The 23530-nt window shown below is 34.2% G+C and overlaps 2 protein-coding genes across 3 annotated transcripts in view; both read left to right on the top strand.

The window, feature by feature from the left end:
* The first annotated feature begins 1070 nt into the window (after window positions 1-1070).
* On the top strand, window positions 1071-6285 carry LOC128242526 (G patch domain and ankyrin repeat-containing protein 1-like). The gene is made up of 2 exons (XM_052959703.1): window positions 1071-1162; window positions 4135-6285. The coding sequence occupies exon 2, from the start codon at window positions 4152-4154 to the stop codon at window positions 5283-5285; it is 1134 nt and encodes a 377-aa protein (XP_052815663.1). The 5' UTR covers window positions 1071-1162; window positions 4135-4151; the 3' UTR covers window positions 5286-6285.
* A 3311-nt stretch (window positions 6286-9596) lies between these two features.
* Window positions 9597-23530, top strand: part of LOC128204487 (eukaryotic elongation factor 2 kinase-like) — a 30169-nt gene continuing 16235 nt past the window's right edge. For both annotated transcript variants that reach the window (XM_052905911.1, XM_052905904.1), the window contains exons 1-4: window positions 9597-9734; window positions 10134-10850; window positions 11330-11367; window positions 19314-19485. In XM_052905911.1, coding sequence (XP_052761871.1) covers window positions 10413-10850; window positions 11330-11367; window positions 19314-19485 — 648 coding nt within the window. In that variant the 5' untranslated portion in view covers window positions 9597-9734; window positions 10134-10412. The remainder of the gene's footprint in view (window positions 9735-10133; window positions 10851-11329; window positions 11368-19313; window positions 19486-23530) is intronic.

Genomic DNA, 23530 nt, shown 5'->3' with positions numbered 1-23530 from the left:
GTATGTGTTTAAATATAATTTAAGGTATCACTTGAAAGGAGTGCGGTAGCCTGAAGTTCAGCATTTTAACATTCAAACACTGCATTTTTGTAACGCATGAATTTCAAAAATGTTGAAATAGCCAAACTTCTTTTTATTTATCAGTTTTCAAAATACATGTAGTATAATTTAGATATTTCAGTATTTTATAGAACCTGTTTGACGACTAATTTCAACTAAGTTTGATTTTTGTTTTATTTATAATATTTTTTTCCTATACTTTTGTAAAATTGTCAAATATTTAAGGAATGAATTGCGGGGTCGATGTCATTATCGGGGTATGAACGCAATTGGGCTGGTCTTAGTTCTTTGACCAGCCTAATTGTGTTTATATCCCCGACAGTGACATCAATCTCGCAATTCATTCCTTATATTTACACCAATAGTTCATTATTGCATTCAAGAAACGTAAAAAAAACCTAATTTCATTTAGGATAACCTTTCAGTAATCCTTTCTTACCCATTCTGTAAAGAAAACGACCCGACTGTAACCGGAAACATTTTTTTTCAAATAACGTCACAATAACGCAGGAAAACGATCAACCACTTGAAATAACTTTTAAACGCAAAATTGAAACACCTTTTGCAACAATACGTTTAAAATATATTATCACTTTCTAAAATGTTGATTTATATTTTACCTTACCTGCTGACACTATACAAACAACAACAAGATCAATAGTTTGCATGTTTATTGTTATGCGATGAATTAAACTCCGAACATATCCGAAGATGTTGCGTTCATCACATTTGAGAAAAAACACTTAAAAAATATCAATGGAAAACGTATTGGTTAACCACCTTTTAACTACTGCATGTACACCAATTGTACATATGTGAAAAACTAAACAAGTCTAAGCTTAGCAACAATGTTTTTGTTTTGGTATGATTTTAATTATTTTGAAAAGTTCCGAGACATTTATGGAGAAATAGCCTAATATGACAGTCATGATAAACTAAGATGAGAATTACAAAACTATTGTCTGCTACTTTGGATAGAAAAGTATTTCTAAAAGTTACCTCCCTTTTATTAAATTTTGCCATTATCTCAATATTTCATTTTCGATACGTTCTCGTCAATACCAGTTCATTTTCCAAACTATGTGAATTTTCTCAATGAAAAGTGAGTTGTTTTTGTATTATACTACATCATTTTATGAAAATCTAACAAAAATATTCTGATAGAGTACTTAATTTCATTCCGAAACCCAACTGGTTATGGATGTTTTTGCGTTTTTTGTCAACACTGAGTAAGGATTTTATGAAAAATGGCATAAACAATCTTTAGTTCTTAGCATGTGTTTTTCACTTAAACAAATCTGGAGTTAGATCTTAATTATTGGTTCAAGATAAAAACACATATCATTTAGATATCAATTTATTTATATAAACAGAATAAAAAACATTGTAAATCAAGGCTTTTTCCTTTCTAATTTCAAGATATTAAGCCTAAATATCAACAGCTTTTAAAACATTAATAGTTTGAAAGAACTAAGAATTAAATACAAACTAACCTATGAAAGCCAACAAGATTCTAACAAAATGCCACACACCCAAATTTGTGCATGCCCTAGCCACAATAATGCGTGTTTAGGGAACGTTTTTTAACATTTGGATATTTATTGTGTTCCCTATAACGCCACAAGTCGATTTATTTATACCAGTGTAAAATAAAATATTAGACTATTACACTATTAGTATATTTATCCTACTCAGTGACCTCCCCTGTGGGGACATTGATATTCTTTATACATTATTCATAAGGTTGATTTTTTTTCGACTGTTTTCCTGATTAGTATATATATATATATTTTTTTTTGTTTTATTAAAGCTTTTAAAAAAACCTTATTTATATGTGTTCACATTTTTATCAAATATTGATGCCCTTAACTGAAGATGACTACCTGATTTCAAATGCGCATTTTATTAGTGGAGTTTAACCGGAACAGGTGCGCGTTATCTTTACGGGATCTTGGCTAGGAAAACAACAAGTGGTATATGGACGCGAAGAGTCGCCAACACAAAAATTATCAAAGACTCTGAAGCGGCTGTCTATATGGACTATGCATGCCCCTGATAACATCATTTCCCCTTGTGACGAATATCTAGAACAAAGAAAACGAGTGATCTCTAATTACTTTTTAGCTGCTACTGTCAGCATATATATTACATCAAACTTAGCCCACAAGCCCTGCACTGGTAAAATGCTAAAAGTTTAATTTCAAACAGCACCACATATTGTATCGCAATGGTAAAGCAGCCTTTTCAGTGATTAATTGCACTAGAATTGAATGGAACTCACATTTAATATTATAACATGGAGTGTGCAGATTAAAGATTGATCTACCATTTAGAATTATGATTTTTCTTAAGAAATGTGACTATTGGCATCCCTTTCACCATCGTGTTTATGCACAAGTCAATTGTAACCATCCCCCCCCCCCTTCCCCAGGTCTGGGGAATAGCGGTGTCTTTGACTTTCGGTCCAGTCACATAATTTGCAAAAAGTGAGAGTACCATTTGATAAGGAATTATTGAGCAAACTTTAGTTAACAATGAGTTTGATCCATGCTCTCCTAAATGAACGTATATATGCAAGATGTTTAAATATCAGGGTTGGTCACAATACACATTCTCACTGAAGTGAACGAGCAGAGACCATTAATCTGTTCTAAGTAATAGCAACATCGACCCAAGCTCAGAAAAAAGGCTTCACATGTTCTAAATTTGATCACAATATCTCATTCCCTACTGATGACTTTCTGTGTGCAAAAACGTACCTACTTGATTTACAAAGCAATACTATATATATGAATATAAAACACCACCTAAATTCTACGGCCATATGTTTTGTGTTCCTCAATATATCAGATTACCGGCGTATTTTAAATATTTAGATATTTGCGAGTGTTGATGCTTGTGAAAAACACATCATGGTTAACTAATCTGTATGTATGAAGGGCATACAGATACAAAAACAGCAACATTTTTTTTGCTCTCACCCCTCGATATGGACAACATCAAACTATTTCCCTCGAGCTCCTGTATAGGTAAAGTGGCCGTAATCATTATCAAAGTATCGTTATTCTGAATACATCGTTACTATCCTAAGTCCACTTGATAGCTACCCCCTATGCAGTTCTTTATTTGCTTCATCTATCCCCAGTACACCGCCAGGGCATCAAAAGGTATGAATATCTCCATAACAACAAAACATATCGTATTGATATATTACACATTACTAGATAATGTAATTACAATGAAATCGCTTGATTCAGTTTTTATTCTTATTTTCAATTTGTTGATTTATGTTTGAAATCGTACCACATAAATGAACACTTGTGAGCGATCATGCAAATTTCGGCGAGAATTGGGCTATTATACAAAAGAGGAGACACATTTCCATCAAAGTCATATATTGCACAGGATCAAGTTATTCAAAACTCTTTAATTTTTATAAATATATCACCATAAAATACAAAAAATGATAGAAAACTTTTCATGTGTCAAAATCAAACGCTTATCGATTTATCACTTTTTGAGCTATATCTGGTGTCCCTTCCCCCACAGTGATTGTGCTGTAGTATTTGGCTCTTCCAAAGGACACTTTTTTTCATTTTGATAATTTAAGCAATGCCAAAGTTCACTTTTGGTTATTTAAATTAATTCAAAAGCAATTATTATTGCATATGTGTAACTGATTAGTTTTATATTTCTTCTTCAATTTCCAACAAAACATGTCAAAACTGGTATTGATGAAGGTTTATTCTAGACAGCCAAATTTTGGTAGAGGTCTTATACAATTGCCATTTTACTGTTGCTCGTCTATCTTTTCATCAATATCAGTATTGATAAACCAGCAAATTTTGGCACAGTCTCATATTATGATTTAATTATAGTGCCATACAAAATTTTAATGAAATAAAAAACATTGATAATAGATTTGAAAGACCTTTTCAATGATGTATAACAATAATAAATTAATTTAAAATAAAATTTTGAAAACTGAAACTGTTAGTCGATGTCTATTAGTAGATTGACATCTTAATTACAAGAAACCTTAATGATTTATGATTTTCATTTTTTAACTTTCAGCCATTGTTGATTAAAAGATGTCGGCTGAGTACAGACATCTGATCAACTTCATTCCTGCTGCTTCCACACCAGAGCCAGTCCGTGAGCCTTCTACATCGGGACAAGGTGAAAAACAACTAGATGGGGAAGAAATCAGAGCATTCTATGAAGATGTTGTAAAATCTGACTTTCATTGTGAACCAGTAAAGGAAAAAGAAAGGCCTTTACAAAATGGGACTGCTCAAAATCACAGGAGTGAAAACAAAACGAAAAAACACAGAAGGGAAGCACAGGAAACAAGGACAGTTGTGAAGGAAGAAGCAGAATACGTTGAATTAGGCATACATCAACGACATGCTTCAAAATTAAAGAAAGAATCACTGAAGAAGTTTCCTGAGCCTTTAGAAGACTGTGGTAAAGATTTGCATAAAATACATCACAAGTTACTCACTCTTTCACAGAATGGTGACATTTCTGCATTGGAAAAACTTCTTGGAGATGGTCATGTGGATGTTAATTTTCAAGACCAATATGGCTGGACTGCTGTTATGTGTGCTGGGGTGGCCGGCCATTTTAAGGCTGTACAGTTTCTTCTTTCTGTCGGTGCAAGCAGATATGTGATAAACTCTCAGAATAAAACAGTAGATGATCTCTGTCCAAACTTATTAAGGGAACTTGAAAAATTGGAAAGGGAAAAACCAAAGAAAAGTAAAAAAAGAAGATCATCATTTTTCTGTGATATTTGTGGTTGTGAATTTAGTGATTCAACTCCAGTGGAACACAACAGTTCAACACTTCATTTGTTTAATATAGGTCGAAAACCCAAAACTGACCATTTTATGTTACAAAAGAACAACATTGGCTTCCAGCTGATGGAAAAATCTGGCTGGGATGGTCAAAGTGGACTGGGGTCGAAAGGTCAAGGCCAGAAATATCCAGTAAAAACTTCACTGAAACGTGATCGAAAATGTCTTGGTGGGGATGATAAAAAAAGTAAAACGAAAGTAACGCATTTTGGTCCAAATGACGCCAGTGCTGTTAAGTCACTGAAAAGGCCACAAGAACGTGTAATGTCTGCAGCGACTGTGAGTAAAAGAGAAAGAAAAAGGAAAATAAAGAAAGACAAGAACTGGGAAAGAGATTTGAGAACATATATGAACATGCCAGACTAAATGGATATAAGAATTGTATAGATTTCATACTTGCTTTCAAAGATTTTTTAATTGAAATCATAATTATCTTTCATTTATTGTATTTATAATTATTTATACCTCTGATTTTAAATTTATGTAAAAATCTTATTGTTTTGTTAAAATTTGTTTGATTTTTGTATTTAAGGAATACTTTTTACTTTAATTACATGTGACTTTTAAAAATAACCCTAACATTATTATTGTAAATGTGGTATTGTCACAGGAACATGTATACATTGTATATACACATGTTCCTGTGACACATTTAACATTGAACACATTTAACAAAATGTATACATGTATTATGAAATTGTTAGGCCTACTGTAGTATGATGTGTCAGATAATATAATTTTACAAAAAAATATTTTCAACATTATGTTTATAAAATGAAAAGCAAAACATATTCATGTATGTGTAATTTGAACAGAAAATCTCTCCTCAAAAAGTATTTTGTGAAGAAAAAAGTGTATATGCAGCTTAACTTGGATTATTATTCAATTACAATAATTATATTAAAAAATAATTCTGACTTATAAATTATTAAATATTTTTTTTTAATATTAAATAAAATATTACAGTATGATTATATGTATTATATTGATGAAAAGTTAACAATTACAATGACAATAAATTAAGTGGAACATCATTGCTTTCAGTATTTTTTTATGTGTTTTTTTTTACCGCCAGGACCCATATGCATCAACATCTTAACTCCGAGTTTTAGACCCATTGAAGTCTCAATACTGCAAATATTATTTTCATGGGAAAATTTCTATTTGAAAGGCTTAATTGGAGGTAATTGTTGCATACACAATCATGTATGTATAAAATAACTTTTTTTATAAAGATTTACAATTATTATTTTGTCAAAATTAGTTATTTAAAGACACTTTGTAGCATTTTATTATTTTATTGGTTAAGACATTAATGTACATGGTTCATGATGCCTGATACATACCTGTAAAATTATTTGATGAATAAAAGAATGAATTATTGATTGAGAGTAGTCCTTAGAAATAATTAATGATACTTTATAAATGTTTCTTTACAACTTCATCTATAGTTTTAGGTTGTCACATGTCCTTTGTATTAAGTAAAAGTTAAAAAGACGAACTTGGATGACTATTAGATGACTTGGCAGAATTGTTTGTGTCTGTGTTGTAAAATTGTAATGCCTTGTTGGTTTGAAATCTCTCTTTACAGTAATTGTTATTATCTTGTACCTCTGGCTGATCTTTGTTCAGCTGTGCGGGGTTTCAGAATAATTTGGCATGAAATTTTACAAAACATATCATTACCCTTAACCCAGAGCCCTAGGTAAAGGTCGTGTCTCAAGATCAAACCTCATGCATTCCTGGTTTTACTGATGCATTTAGTTTGTGTAAAGACTGTTTACAGATGGTAAAATAACTTGTTCAAATGTTTTTTTTCCTATTTACACATGGAAGATGAACATGTTTCTTATAATTAAAGTTCAAGGTCACTTGTAGAGGTCATTACAATTTTTTTTTTTTTAGTTTAAGTATTTAAATGCCATTTGTGACATGAATTCATACACGCCATATTTTCTGGAGACCATTCAGGGGGATTTGTTCAGAAAGGCTGAAATTTAGGGGGATTTTGGTAGTATTTAGGGGGATTTTTTTAGCAGGTTTAAGTTGGGGAAATTTCAAAGTATTTTTAGACGCAAGTACGAAAAAATGTATTCACATATATTTTGCTATGAAAACCTCTAACTTTTTCATTTTACAGAATTATTTTATGTCATGATTCATCATATTCTTATGATACAATTCATACTGTAAAACTGTAAATTAAATTTACATTCCTCCAAAGTCTTTTTAAAAATTCTGCTTAATACTATCAGCTATGATGACGTTCAGACACTAAGAGAATGGAATGAATACTATTAATTTCTTCCTTTTCCGAAATAGTAATATTTCTTGCCTTTGATCATTACTTCAAATTAATTGATTACTTGTTGTTAAGGTTTCCTTTTGGCATTTATCAAACCTTTTTTTAAACAGTAATTTCACCCTTGAGGAGTTGTTTCTTTACATTCAGTTTCATTCACATACTGTGGTTTCACTTTGTCATTATTGCCTGATGAAAAATCTCTAAAAAAAAATAAATTCCGGGGGCTTTTTACCTCCCGCCGGGAGACCAGGGGATGGATCGAAATTCCGGGGGATTTCCCCCCCGCCAGGGGATATGGCATGTATGCATGAATTAAAGGCACTTGCTCATGTTTTGGCACCTAAAAATATTTTTTCCGCTATATTCCTAATGCATAAGAAAATACTTATATCATTATTATTTAACTGTTTTATACCAAAATTGCAGAAAAAAATACAATTGCAGTATAAAAAAAGAACCTGGATGTAGTTGTAATTGAACCCACGCTGGAAGTGCCAAGAAAAAAATATAAAACTGATACCATATCCACTGCATGGCTCACAAGGACTCATAGTCAGCTCACAGATATTTGAACATTTATTGAATACATTGGTAGCATCATGTAATAACGTCAATCAACCAAATCATAATACAGTCTTTATTAATGCATTTCAAAATCGTGGACTTCAAAGCAATATTTGAGCATATATATGTCAGTGTCTTTGTTTAAACAATTTTTATGATTTGCCACACTTTATTTCGTAATAAAATAACGTTTGTAAAAAGTTCATTTTACAAATAGTTAAATAGTCTCTTTAAAAGTGACCCTAATTTCCCGTAACATCAAGATTTCAGCAGAGCTGAAGATACTGAGAGTGAGATACAAGGAGATTCCTCTGCAATAATTTTACCCTTTTCGAACAGACCATTGTTTCTTTAATATGAAGGGTGTGAAGCATAGCTATAGCACCACAGTGGCTTGATGACAAATGCTCATTAAAGTTATCAATATAATACATTGCCATAAACATAAAATGAGATTTGAAAAAGAAAAAAAAATACACTTGTCAAATCTCATTTTATGTTTATGGCAATGTATTATATTGATTATATACATGTTCAAGTATGTATAAACTATAATTTTGGCTAGTTGAAATTAATTATTGTGACTTTAATGAGCCTTTTAATGTCATCAAGCCACTGTGTATAGCACTGGATTTGAACCAGTGCTGATTTCTCCTCCGAATTCCTAGTACTACCCTGTATTTCCAGGCAAGAGAGCTACCAATTTTAATCTCTTTCGGTATGAAATCTTCAGACATTGAACCTTGGACCTTCCACACCCAAAGGGGACACCCTACCACTGGGCTATTGGGTCGGTCAATGCAAAATAGCATGATACATAATTATGTGTCCTTAATATCAACAGTAAATGCATCAATCATGAAATTACTCTTACAAAAAGCTAAAGGTTGATCTGAATGTGATTCTCGGGAAGAAAACACAAATTAAGGTGTTCTTATTAAGTCGCAAAGACAACATGGGTCAGCTCATAAGCTACAGCCATACTAAAACCGAACCCAATATGGACCCCCGGATTAAACAGAACATCCCGTATCAAGAGGTGAATTTGTGTTGAAGGTTCCTTAACAGTTTACAAAACATTGGACCAGCCTGGACCCATCAAGGCACCACAACATATCAATACGAATTACCACAGCAGGACCACCAACTGCCCTGGAATTACCTGCACCAATAAGGTGTTCTCCCGGACCATCCCAGATCAGCTACAGACTGTCCCAGACCCAACGCAGACTGCCCCTGGTTTATCAGTGTCCAACACAACGTGCGGGATTGCCCAGAATCAACATGGTGCCAATTATGGTCCTTCCAGAATCTAACAGTCGCTACATGGTCCGTCCCTGATTACCAAGGATTGAAAAATCCTACCAGATTGTCCCTGATAACCACAGAAATTTTAAACAGTTAAAAATTGCCATGCTGGTATACTGGACCATGCAGGACTGTCCCAGACTGTCCCCGGTAAGCCCTGACCCGACGTAGGTCCAAAACTGATCTTAGGCCAGATGGGTCGAAAGGATTGGGGCTTTAGATATGTAAGGACATCAGATTATTTATTATATTATCTTGACCGTACTTCATATTTAGGAAGAGTTTATAAATATATTTATGACGCGATTGCGTTTTGGGCTCTTACGGTCAAGGTCAATGTAAAAAATAAAATGGTTTTCTTAAAAAGAATGGAAACTTGTCAAATATTATTAGAAGGGGCATAATTCTTATAGGGTAACTAGGACCGACGATCGTCACATCATAATCGAGTAGTCCCCCCTGCCAAAAATTTCCACACCGGGTTGTTGGAAGGTTGCGCATGCGTACTGAGCACCGGCATACACACCAAATCAAAACATTCGAGAGACTGAGCTGTAAACAAGGCGACATTGAGCGAAACGTGTGCGAAAATTTGAAGATTTGTCCAGAGACTTGGTGAATTTTGTTCTTGTAATGAGGTAAGAATACATAATGTCGAATTGTTGACACTTAATATGTGTTGTCACAGTAAAATGAGTCTTATTTTTAGCATTTTGATACGATTTGTGTTGACCTGGTTTGGAGATAATACTCCAGAAATCCGGCTATTTTTGTTCTTGACCTTATGCTTGAAGAATGTTTTACTTTTCTAAAAGTTTTCTTAAATTATTACGTCATCGAATTGATTTTGATTATCTGTTATATTGACTGCCACATTTTATTTATGAATAAACAATGTCTTCGTCGTAAGAAATTAAATGATGTCAACATCACAAAATGTCCTGCAGAAAAGGAAGACTATTTGAACATTCAAAATGATTCATTGCAACTTCCTTGTGTGTTTCTTGTTCTTATTGTTTTATGCTCTCTCTTTACAGAACAGAAGCATTTACGCAATCTGGAAACTGCAATAATAAGCTAGCGATTATTATAGAATGGAGAGGAAATCGAATTTCGGGGACTTTTCCTCAAGGGTTCTTTTTTAAGGCCGTTTCAAATTCCTACCTCAACTTGACGAGTTATCATTGTCGGATTTCGGAAGTAACGTCCGAGTCTGCAATCATCTAGTATTTCCCTATCCATTGTTTGGAGAGAAGTTGTTGTCATATCATAATTATTGATGAGCGTGAAAAGTTGTTAGTAACAAACGAGCAAAGATGTCATCGTTAGAGAGCGAAGATTGTGACTTTGATGGGAACATCGCTTTGTTTCCTATGACAGACTGTGGAAGCTTTGAAGAATCAGAGTTAGACACGCATAGTAGTATCAGTGAGAACGAATCTAACAGAGACGCCTCAGACGAAAATGAAAGTGACGAAGAAGACAAAGGTCGTGATGACAGGTCTAAAGCTTTCCTTACTCTTCGGCAGAGAAGATTGTCCAGAGCTTTGGCCACATTTGAAAATCTCAAAGTCAACATCAATAGAGCCCAAAGAAATTGGTTAAATGCCATCAGGAAAGCGAGACATATGGATGACCCCTGGGAGAAGTTTCACTTGGACGAATATCCAGTGGAAGTTTGTTTCAGGCATCGTTACAATGCTCTCAGAAAAGCGTGGTTGACGGATGAAGTCAAAGTGAAGATGGAGAAGAAGGTGCGTTCTGTGTTTAAATTGAATCTTGCCTTTACATTTAGTTTAAAAATGGCTTTCAAGTTAATTTTAGATAGTAATATATGAGGTTTGAGTCTTTTCATGTGTTAAATTGAATTATGTTTAACATTAGCAGTTGTGCTTGGATTATAACTACATGTGCTACAATAATCCTGAATTTGAGAGGTTAGAAATAATCCCCTTTTTGTGTTTGTATAATAGTATGATATGCTTACAAACTCTCAAACAGTATATTATTTTAATTCTGAGTTAGGTTAAATTTTCTGAGTATTAGAATTCTGGCAATATGTTTTTGATCTGGTACAATTTACATGTAGCAGCTAGTATGATGTCAGTTATTAATTTCCATAGAACTTTATCCAAAACACTACTACTGTTTGAACTAAACACATGTTTGTTTATATAGTACAGGTCATCATGTTTGACATCGCTGTCTGAACAGTTTTCTTTTCTCTTTTCAGCCTTTCAACAGAGGTGCAATGAGAGAGTGCTTCAGGCTGTAAGTATCCTTGAAGTCTTTCTGCATGCATTCAAATCTAAGGTTGAGGTGATTTAGTGGTACATGTGTACAGGTTTTAGGATCTCTCTTAAGAGGTCATGGGTCTGAGCCTCATGAGAGACACTTTGTAATGATCTCTCACAAAACAGAAGGTACCTTGTACGGATACATGTTTGATACATGTTTCATTGGTTGACATGGATCCAAGAATGCACAACGACCTTATGATAATGTTATTTTTCTCTCTCTTATATTGCATATTTTGGGTTTCAGTTTAAATTCTTACATTTCATTTTACTGATGAATATTTTCTACTAATGTTTAACAAAAGAATAATTAATATTTATGGAAAAGGGAAAATTTCCGGTAACCGACCAGGTTATATCTTCCCTGGAAAAAGAAGAGAATTATTCATCAGTCAGCTTTTAGCTGCCATCAAAATTGATTTAAATTAAATGGGTGTTAAGGTTTAATACTAGATTTTAATGTGTTAATACATACAACAAAAGCATAACGACAATAGTGTATTACCAGGATCTAAAAATAGATTAGTTTCATATGAGAGTAACTATTGATCTTAAGGTTTCTATAAACATTCAAACATTTGTTTAACAAATATTAAATAAAAAGACATGGCAAGAGAAATTACTGATTCTGCAACTTTTACTTTTGGTTTGAAATTATTTTTATCTCCAAAACATTAAAGTACACTATAACACCAGACCTAGCCATGTCTTCTGTTAATGTAAGTCAACATAATGAGTAACAATATGTTAACCGAAGCATGTTAATAATGTGCTAGATAGCGACAATTGAGGTCAGGCTAGGTCAGAATATCGTCCCATGAGTAGTACTGATCATTGTAAACAAGCCTGATGCTCAGATGAAAAACAGGCTGTTTATGTCGAGCACATCAGGTTTTATATTGATCATAAAGGGTTGCAAAGGTTCAGAAGTTTAAACTTCATTCTAATAAAGTAGGCTTAAATGAGATCGGCTGATTTTAATAATGGAGTTTTGCGGTTAAGTTGCAGAATTATCAATAAAATTATATCAGTTTGCCCTTTGTGAACCATTATATTTTATTCTTATTGTTTTGCAATTGTTTTACTGTTTATTTATCCTGAAGTGCAATAACCGAATGTTATTAAATTGTGAGCAGTTATATTTCATGAAATGTTTGGTGGTACTGAGTCATTTTAAAGTACGTTTATTTCATTCTACAAAAATCAAATTAAATTTCACATAAAAGATTTTTCTTAATTTTGACTGTTCTATATTTTATAAATTGATAGTAAACAGCTCATAATGTATTAGGCAGCATAAATTTAAAAATAAAAACACATCAATTTTTTCACGTATATTGAATGCGGAATGAGCTAAAGAAACCAGGCCAGCTCTGGCCAAATTCTAAAAATAGTCTGAACCAATAATTTATCAATGCTCTTATATAGATATTGGTAATCAATATACTGCTGATCTGGTTGCTGGTATCCCGGTATATTGCAAAGCTTTGGAGACATGACGCTTGTCATGTTTTTTTTGAAATCCTCGAAAGCTTCTCTCAGGCCAACATTCAATATTGTCGGTTAATATATTGATAGTAAAAACTTACATCACTTAACTTACATCGATGTCCATCGTAATAATAAATCAGACAAAATATGATTACCAACCTACTATCTGGTACTTTTATTTAAGCTATACTAAATCATTCATTCGTTGTGAGCTACAGGAGGTATTCTCAGGGGTAAGAGCGTAAACACCAGCCTAAAGTTTTGCTGGAGAAAGTATTATCTTCTCATACATGCATGTACCAGCAAATCTTAAACAAAAACAACAACAACAATGTGCCATCACAGGCCTTCTGTGGGATGCATGGGATACATGCATGTTCCAGCAAATCTTAAACAAAAACAACAACAACAACAACAATGTGCCATCACAGGCCTTCTGTGGGATACATGGGATACATGCATGTTCCAGCAAATCTTAAACAACAACAACAACAACAATGTGCCATCACAGGCCTTCTGTGGGATACATGGGATACATGCATGTTCCAGCAAATCTTAAACAAAAACAACAACAACAATGTGCCATCACAGGCCTTCTGTGGGATGCATGGGGTACATGCATGTTCCAGCAAATCTTAAACAATAACAACAACAACAACAATGTGCCATCACAGGCCTTCTGTGGGATACATGGGATACATGCATGTTCCAGCAAATCTTAAACAATAACAACAACAACAACAATGTGCCATCACAGGCCTTCTGTGGGATGCATGGGGTACATGCATGTTCCAGCAAATCTTAAACAATAACAACAACAACAACAATGTGCCATCACAGGCCTTCTGTGGGATGCATGGGATACATGCATGTTCCAGCAAATCTTAAACAATAACAACAACAACAACAATGTGCCATCACAGGCCTTCTGTGGGATGCATGGGATACATGCATGTTCCAGCAAATCTTAAACAATAACAACAACAACAACAATGTGCCATCACAGGCCTTCTGTGGGATACATGGGATACATGCATGTTCCAGCAAATCTTAAACAATAACAACAACAACAACAATGTGCCATCACAGGCCTTCTGTGGGATGCATGGGATACATGCATGTTCCAGCAAATCTTAAACAAAAACAACAACAACAACAATGTGCCATCACAGGCCTTCTGTGGGATGCATGGGGTACATGCATGTTCCAGCAAATCTTAAACAACAACAACAACAACAACAATGTGCCATCACAGGCCTTCTGTGGGATGCATGGGATACATGCATGTTCCAGCAAATCTTAAACAACAACAACAACAACAATGTGCCATCACAGGCCTTCTGTGGGATACATGGGATACATGCATGTTCCAGCAAATCTTAAACAATAACAACAACAACAACAATGTGCCATCACAGGCCTTCTGTGGGATGCATGGGATACATGCATGTTCCAGCAAATCTTAAACAATAACAACAACAACAACAATGTGCCATCACAGGCCTTCTGTGGGATGCATGGGATACATGCATGTTCCAGCAAATCTTAAACAAAAACAACAACAACAATGTGCCATCACAGGCCTTCTGTGGGATGCATGGGGTACATGCATGTTCCAGCAAATCTTAAACAATAACAACAACAACAACAATGTGCCATCACAGGCCTTCTGTGGGATGCATGGGGTACATGCATGTTCCAGCAAATCTTAAACAATAACAACAACAACAACAATGTGCCATCACAGGCCTTCTGTGGGATGCATGGGGTACATGCATGTTCCAGCAAATCTTAAACAATAACAACAACAACAACAATGTGTCATCACAGGCCTTCTGTGGGATGCATGGGGTACATGCATGTTCCAGCAAATCTTAAACAATAACAACAACAACAACAATGTGTCATCACAGGCCTTCTGTGGGATGCATGGGGTACATGCATGTTCCAGCAAATCTTAAACAATAACAACAACAACAACAATGTGTCATCACAGGCCTTCTGTGGGATGCATGGGGTACATGCATGTTCCAGCAAATCTTAAACAATAACAACAACAACAACAATGTGTCATCACAGGCCATCTGTGGGATGCATGGGGTACATGCATGTTCCAGCAAATCTTAAACAATAACAACAACAACAACAACAATGTGCCATCACAGGCCTTCTGTGGGATGCATGGGATACATGCATGTTCCAGCAAATCTTAAACAATAACAACAACAACAACAATGTGTCATCACAGGCCATCTGTGGGATGCATGGGGTACATGCATGTTCCAGCAAATCTTAAACAATAACAACAACAACAACAATGTGCCATCACAGGCCAACAATGCAAACCTGCAGCAGCTGTAGTAGTTGCAATAATAATAATAACAAGGAGGCCACAATTAAAATATAGCTTGTTTAGTGTTACCCAACCCATACTTTCAGGTGTGGGTGGTAGTTTTCTTTTCTACTTTCGGTTTTACTTCCTAACCTGTAAATATTATAATGAACAGAAGAAAGAAAAAAACATCGAAGAAGCTTGGAAAACTTGTTTTGGAGGCAGCTATTTTTGTGAGTCTGTCAGGTAACAAAACAAACTATGTATTAGTAGTGGGCTGGTATTTGTTGCGACACCAAGGTTTACATGTAACTGTTCCACTTGCAGTTCATAAACTGGTTTTACTGTTTCTGCACAACACAAATACCTGGCAGATAGAAGCATGAAAATGCCTCGTCTTTGGATAGGTTCCACAGCTGTTGTTCAAGTTTCCCTGTGTGCAGCATTATGAGTCAGATTTCACTTCACATTTATAACAAACATGGGAAAATGTGGCTTCAATGCTTTCTATATAATTGCAATGAGGCAAGCCTTTTCATTTTGCAATTTTCATGCAGTGCAGTTTTAAAATTGAGTATATATTTTCCTTGCAAATGACATATTCAATGCTCTTGCCAAGTTAAAGGGACTTCATGGTTTGTAAAATGCACTTTTTACAGATTTCTTTTTATTACGAATAAAGTGTGGCAAATCATTTTGATTGTTAAAACTAAGATACTGACGGCTTGAACCATTCAACAAATGTTGATATAATTATGCTAGAATATTGTCTTTGTAGTCATCAATTTGAAAAGCACTAGTTATGGAGTTCAACTAAAGGCTGTTGCATGATTAGTTGATTGATATTATCATGTGATGCTACCAATGTCAAGAAAGGTTTAAATTCTGCTAGAATCAATCCTAATGGGCGAGTCACAGGATAAGTTTTCAGTTTTCTATTTTTTCTTGTGGGTTCACTGCCCACTATTACCAGTTTTTTAATACTTTAATAGTTTTTATTTCTGCAATTTCGATATCAGTAATATAATTATAATATAATATGGGTGTTTTCAGATGCATTATCGGAAAAAAATATTTTAAGAGTCAAAACATGAGCAAGTCCCTTTAATACAATAGACCGTTATGATATTAGGATTTTGCCCCATGTTTTATTACTCAGAACAATGATTATTTTTCATTGCTTCAGAGGTTTTTGCTCTCAACAACATATTGTTTATTTTCTGGTTGAACGCCATGAAGGGTAAATATTGGGTGACATTTTGACCCTGTCTGTTGGGTAAATAGAATCTAGTACATTTCAGCCAATATCATAGTCTAACATTCGAGTGCTCAAGATCTAAAATTAGCTCAATTTTGTGTCTAGGTAAACATGAATAAGTAGATGTTAAATAGAGCTATTAAAAGCGTATAGGTGTACTTCTAGTAATGGGATTTTGCAATGTACTAGCTAGCTGTTGTGCCTGAGTTTTTGCCTGTCGGGTATTTTTGGAGGTTATTTTGGAGGTACATGAACCAATATCTCACCGAGTTTTTACTTCAAGTGCAAAAAGATTATTTATGGTCCAATTTTTGCTCTTTAATTAAGCTCCTTCAGTTCAAAAGAATAAAATAACTGATAATTTTAATTACAAGTCAAATGTTTGTTGAAGTTTGCAATTGAGGATTTAAAAACAAAACCCCAAAACATTGAAAATTTTAATGACAATTTTAATTTGATGCCGCTGTAAAATTGAAAGAAAATTGTTTTTATAGTGAGGCCTAAAAAAAAATTTGTTTGGTTAGGGTAACATCCTTTTCAAAAATAGGTAGGGTAGGTAGGCTTTTTATTTATTTTTATTATTTTTTTTATTAGGCTTTATATAAGAATATCATTTTCATCATTGGACAATGGTGTTAAAGTTATCTTCTATATAAGCATTTAAGGTTTAAACTACATATTGAAAAGCAATTAAAAAAAAAAACGAAAAAAAATATTTATTTATTTTTTTAGTTTTTCAATTTTTTTTCAAACTGACTATAAAAACGGTAGGGTCGGCGCCTATTCCGTAGGTAGGGTCTGGTAACCCGAACCAAATGTTGTTTTTTTTAGGCCTTATACTCATATTTATAATCAATATAACAAACATAAATTTTGAGTGATAAACATTTAAGTGCTTTAAATAATGCATTTAATATGAATATATAAATTATGAGAGCAGGATTGTAACAGTGTATTAAATAGCTGACAACGCACAAATAGTAAATGACTGGTGGGTCCTAAAAGATTTACGGAAATCAATGATAATCTTATAAGTTAGAAATTCTTTTTCTGCACCTATCTTTTAAATTATACACAGTATTCTTCAAACCATTGTTTTCGATATTTATTCATCCTTTTTAGTAAATTTGTATAAATTGTTGTACTACTTATTTGGGAGTAAGAGTGCATATTTAACTGTGTTTGCAGAAATCTTTTATCTTGCCTTGCAATGTCAGCCAGTTACCTATCTGGGTCACAGGGTCCTGAATCGCTCTCCAGTTATTTACCTTCATACAACATCCAAAAAACGAAAATTCTAATGACAATTTTAGTTCAATGTTGCTGTAATATTGAAAGAAAATTATTTTAACTGTGTTTGTAAGTTGAACTCATTTATCTCGTCTATGACCTGCAATGTCAGCCAGTTACAAATCTGGGTCAATTTCAAAGGATTCTGGATCTACCTCCACACTTGTTTACACCTGAGCACTTCGTCAGCATTTGCGTCAATGTAGTTCAATGACATTTACATGTAAGTCGACTTTCAACAAATAGATTGTTATTCAAACCTTACTGCGAACTGCACAAGTGATAGCATGTCTTTACAGTTTAACTTCCTATGACACATTTATTCACACATTTCAACTATTAAAATGCAGGAAGTTTTTCCATAAATTAACTACAATGCATTTCATGGTTTAAGTTAATTAGTTTTTTTTAAATGCTATTTAATAGGTGAAGTTTTTAAACATAAGAAAGGCGAGACATGCCGACTGCAGAAGAAAGCAGTTTGAACATATTTTACATTAATAAAATGAAATATAAAACTGAAGGAAAAACAACACCTTCAATTGTCCTGTTTGAAGTTTACATCTTGTAATATTGTGGACGTGTTCGGCTGTGCATACTTTCACAAAAACATAAGTAGATGAAGGTTGAGGTAAATTTCATTGTCAGAACAACACATAAACTATTATGATGCTTGTTTTATGCCGTACCCTTAGAGATTGTCTCCAGGCAAGAATAATTTTCTGTTGAAAAGTTTTCTGAGGATATTTTTTTCTGCAACCCACTATTTTCTACAGGTTCAATATTGTTGACTGTTATTCGTACCTATGTTATTAGAACGTGAGAAAAAAACAGGGTATATATATTTATTGCTGACAGTGATAGATTTCCAAGTATATTGGGAAGACATAGGTAACTGTATTCTTTGGCAGGAAATGAACTCCGCAAGAGAAAATGATGGTTGGGTGTAATATCTGTTTTAATGTAATTTTGCTGCAATCAGAATTGTTAGCAAAACAGGGAAAGGTACATGTAGACAAAACACCCTGACAACATACCCTGACACTAACTTCATTAGCAGGACAGGAAAAAAATTAGACAAAACACCCTGACAACATACCTGACAACAAGTTTATTAGCGAACAGGACAAAAAGTAGACAAAACGTTCTGACAACAAGTTCATAAGCAAACAGGGGAAAAAAGGTGACAAAACACCCTGACAATGAGTTCATTAACAAAACAGGAAAAAAGTAAGACAAAAAACCCTGACAACAACGTCATTAGCTAAACAATAACAAATGTAGAAAACAGGACAACACTGAATGTCAGTTAAAAATGAAATAGGGAAGCTGTAATGTATAACAATATTAAATTACTATCAGCCCATTCTCAGATTGAAGTATTGGGCAACATTAATGGGATGAATGAAAAATCTTGGGCAACTTTCTGCAGTCGCAAACCCTGTACTCAAGGCTCAAAATTAAAAATTTACACAACTTGGCTCGTTACTAAAATTTCTTAAAATAAGAGATCTTCTGATAATGAAAACAAAATGCTTGTACATTGCAGTAAGAAGTTGTCAAGCTATGTGGGTGCGGAAAGTTGGAACCACACTCACAACTTTGTCGCGAAACGTTACATGGAAGCAGTGGAACGGGACGTCTATTTCCAGGACGTGAAGCTGCAAATGGACGCCAAATTGTGGGGGGAAGAGTACAGCCGACACAATCCACCCAAAAAGGTAGATATATATTTTTCGCATAACTTTATAGACTTGTGGTCATGCATTTATGTGAGAATGAAGTCTCAAATGTTTTGGGTAACTTTGTGGACAGTGGAGCTCTTAGCGAGAACCCAGTTGATCAGCTTAGTAGCCGTAAACTTAACTCATAATTATGTTCCCAGGAGAGAATGGCCCTAGTATACCTTGGAGGAAGTGAGTGCAGTCAACACTTCATAGCTGTGTAGCTTAAACATAAAATAAAAAAAGTTTGAACATCCGTCTGTTTCTGAGATATTTTGTCTGGCTTTAAGTCCAGGGGCAAAACTATTCACACATTGTATTCTAATTTCATTTGCAATCTTAAATTACTTGCTGTCTTTTATTGAAATGGATTTGTAACATTTAGCACATGTCCATTGAATTTCACTTTAATCTCATGCAGTATTTGATTTTGCTCTAGGAATGGTAATTAGTTTCTGTCAGGCCTAAAAAAAAAATTGTTTGGTTAGGGTTACATCCTTAAAAAATATAGGTAGGGTAGGTAGGCTTTTTTTTTTTTTTTTTTTTTTTTTATTAGGTTTTATATAAGAATATAATTTTCATCATTGGAGAATGGTGTTAAAGCTATCTTCTGTACAAGCATTTAAGGTTTAAACTTAATATTAAAAAGTAATTTTAAAAAAAATATATATTTTTAGCTCACCTGTCACGTAGTGACAAGGTGAGCTTTTGTGATCACTCTTCGTCCGTCGTCCGTCCGTCCGTCCGTCCGTCCGTCCGTCCGTCCGTTCACAATTGCTTGTGAACACAATAGAGGTCACAATTTTGACCTAATCTTTATGAAACTTGGTCAGAATGATCATCTCTATAAAATCTAGGTCAAGTTCGATATTGGGTCATCTGCGGTCAATAACTAGGTCACTAGGTCAATTAGTACAAAAACCTTGTGAACACAATAGAGGTCACAATTTTAGGCTAATCTTAATGCAACTTGGTCAGAATGATCATCTCTATAAAATCTGGGTCAAGTTCGATATTGGGTCATACACAGTCAATAACTAGGTCACTAGGTCAATTATTAGAAAAACCTTGTGAACACAATAGAGGTCACGATTTTAGCCTAATCTCAATGCAACTTGGTCAGAATGATCATCTCTATAAAATGTAGGTCAAGTTCGATATTGGGTCATCCGCGGTCAACAACTAGGTCACTAGGTCAATTAGTACAAAAACCTTGTGAACACAATAGAGGTCACAATTTTAGCCTAATCTCAATGCAAGTTGGTCAGAATAATCATCTCTATAAAATATAGGTCAAGTTCGATATTGGGTCATCCGCAGTCAATAACTAGGTCACTAGGTCAATTATTAGAAAAACCTTGTGAACACAACAGAGGTCACAATTTTGACCTAATCTTTATGAAACTTGGTCAGACTGATCATCTCTATGAAATCTAGGTCAAGTTCGATATTGGGTCATCTGGGGTCAAAAACTAGGTCAGTAGGTCAATTAGTAGAAATACCTTGTGAACACATTAGAGGTCACAATTTTAGCCTAATCTCAATGCAACTTGGTCAGAATGATCATCTCTATAAAATTTAGGTCAAGTTCGATATTGGGTCATCCGCGGTCAATAACTAGGTCACTAGGTCAATTAGTAGAAAAACCTTGTGAACACAATAGAGGTCACAATTTTAGCCTAATCTCAATGCAACTTGGTCAGAATGATCATCGCTATAAAATGTAGGTCAAGTTTGATATTGGGTCATTCACGGTCAATAACTAGGTCACTAGGTCAATTAGTACAAAAACCTTGTGAACACAATAGAGGTCACAATTTTAGCCTAATCTCAATGCAACTTGGTCAGAATGATCATCTCTATAAAATCTAGGTCAAGTTCGATATTGGGTCATCTGCGGTCAATAACTAGGTCACTAGGTCAATTAGTACAAAAACCTTGTGAACACAATAGAGGTCACAATTTTAGGCTAATCTTAATGCAACTTGGTCAGAATGATCATCTCTATAAAATCTGGGTCAAGTTCGATATTGGGTCATACGCAGTCAATAACTAGGTCACTAGGTCAATTATTAGAAAAACCTTGTGAACAAAATAGAGGTCACAATTTTAGCCTTATCTTAATGAAACTTGGTCAGAATGATCATCTTAACATAAGCTAGGTCAAGTTCCATATTGGGTCAACCCAGGTCAAAAAATAGGTCACTAGGTCAATTAGTAGAAAAACCTTGTGAACACAATAGAGGTCACAATTTTAGGCTTAACTCAATTCAACTTGGTCAGAATGATCATCTATAGAAAAATATAGGTCAAGTTCGATATTGGGTCATTCGCGGTCAATAACTAGGTCACTAGGTCAATTAGTATAAAAACCTTGTGAACACAATAGAGGTCACAACTTAAGCCTAATCTAAATGTAACTTGGTCAGAATGATCATCTCTATAAAATCTAGGTCAAGTTCGATATTGGGTCATCCGCGGTCAATAACTAGGTCACTAGGTCAATTAGTAGAAAAACCTTGTGAACACAATAGAGGTCACAATTTTAGCCTAATGTTAATGCAACTTGGTCAGAATGATCATCTCTATAAAATCTGGGTTATGTTCGATATTGGGTCATCCGCAGTCAATAACTAGGTCACTAGGTCAGATATTAGAAAAACCTTATGAACACAATAGAGGTCACAATTTTAGCCTAATCTTTATGAAACTTGGTCAGACTGATCATCTTTATAAAATCTAGGTCAAGTTCCACATTGGGTCATCCGCGGTCAATAACTAGGTCACTAGGTCAGATAGTAAAAAAACCTTGTAGGGGCCATACTTTTCATTGGATCTTTATGATAATAGGTCAGAATGTTCACTTTATTTAGCAAAGCTACAGGTGAGCGATACAGGGCCATCATGGCCCTCTTGTTTTTTTTTTGTTTTTTTTTTAGTTTTTCATTTTTTTTTCAAACTGACTATAAAAACGGTAGGGTCGGCGCCTATTCCGTAGGTAGGGTCGGGTAACCCGAACCAAATGTAATTTTTTTTTAGGCCTCATTGAAAAAACAACAACCTGTGAACACCCCCTGTTAATTCATAACACAATTAGTGTGATTTATATGTGCACTTATGTGCTAATGCAATCGTTTTAAACAAATTAACTAATACTGCTTAAAGCCATGCCTCGTTAATTAGCACCATTTAAGTGAGTCAATTTTCTTTATAAACATTTATTGTTTTGTCAAATTCTGCCGAAAATATTTATCAGGCATTGATCCTTGAATTGGGATATGATAAACAAGACAATGATTAAAAATCTATCAGATAAGTTATTTACAGGTCAGCGCCCTCTTGCTATTAATATATCTTTTCCATTGCTGTGCGTAGATCATTTTTTCAGACACAGAAAAAGGCTTACTTAGCTGACACACCAGATCAATGGCTGCCCTTCAATTGATCAAGGCATTGTGTCCCATATTGCTGATAGCAGCATTTGTTTTTTTCTGATTTTGCCAATGACAATTGCTGATATTGGAAACGTCTCAGATGGCTCGCTATTTTTGTCATGTGATGTTACCGACGTAAACAAGCTTGTCCTATTTTTTCGCACTATATTTTTTGGTGTGTGTGTGTGTTGGGGGTTGAGAGCTATGTTGGTTTACACAGCGCGACACTAATGATGATTACCTTCGTCTGTTATAATTATTACCAGTATTATTCATATTGACAGTAATGTTGCAATGGTTATAAACAATAACATAGCAAAATACCTGAGGCATTTGTACTTTTTTTTGCTATTTTGTAATAAGATGTTTGTGTGTTAATCTATTGCAAGTATTTTGTTGATTACATCTAAAGATTTCGGAAGAAATCAGTGTATTTCTGGAAGAATTACTTGTAAATAAGGTCTATTTTAGAAAAAATAATTTCAGTATTATGACTGACAACTATATAGAGTGAAATTTAAAAAAAAAACAGTCATTGGTCTTAAAATACAATTTTTTACCGATGATGCCCAAATAAATGAAATTATAAGCATGAATGAGAATGATCA

Source organism: Mya arenaria, chromosome 2, assembly GCF_026914265.1.
Source record: "Mya arenaria isolate MELC-2E11 chromosome 2, ASM2691426v1".
In the NCBI taxonomy this organism is placed as follows: Eukaryota; Metazoa; Mollusca; class Bivalvia; order Myida; family Myidae; genus Mya; species Mya arenaria.
The sequence above is the reverse complement of the archived record's forward strand: the minus strand, read 5'-3'. Positions and strand labels throughout refer to the sequence as shown.

Excerpts from the sequence above, each read along its gene's own strand:
- LOC128242526 (XM_052959703.1), top strand. The coding sequence starts at position 4,152 with ATGTCGGCTGAGTACAGACATCTGATCAACTTCATTCCTGCTGCTTCC.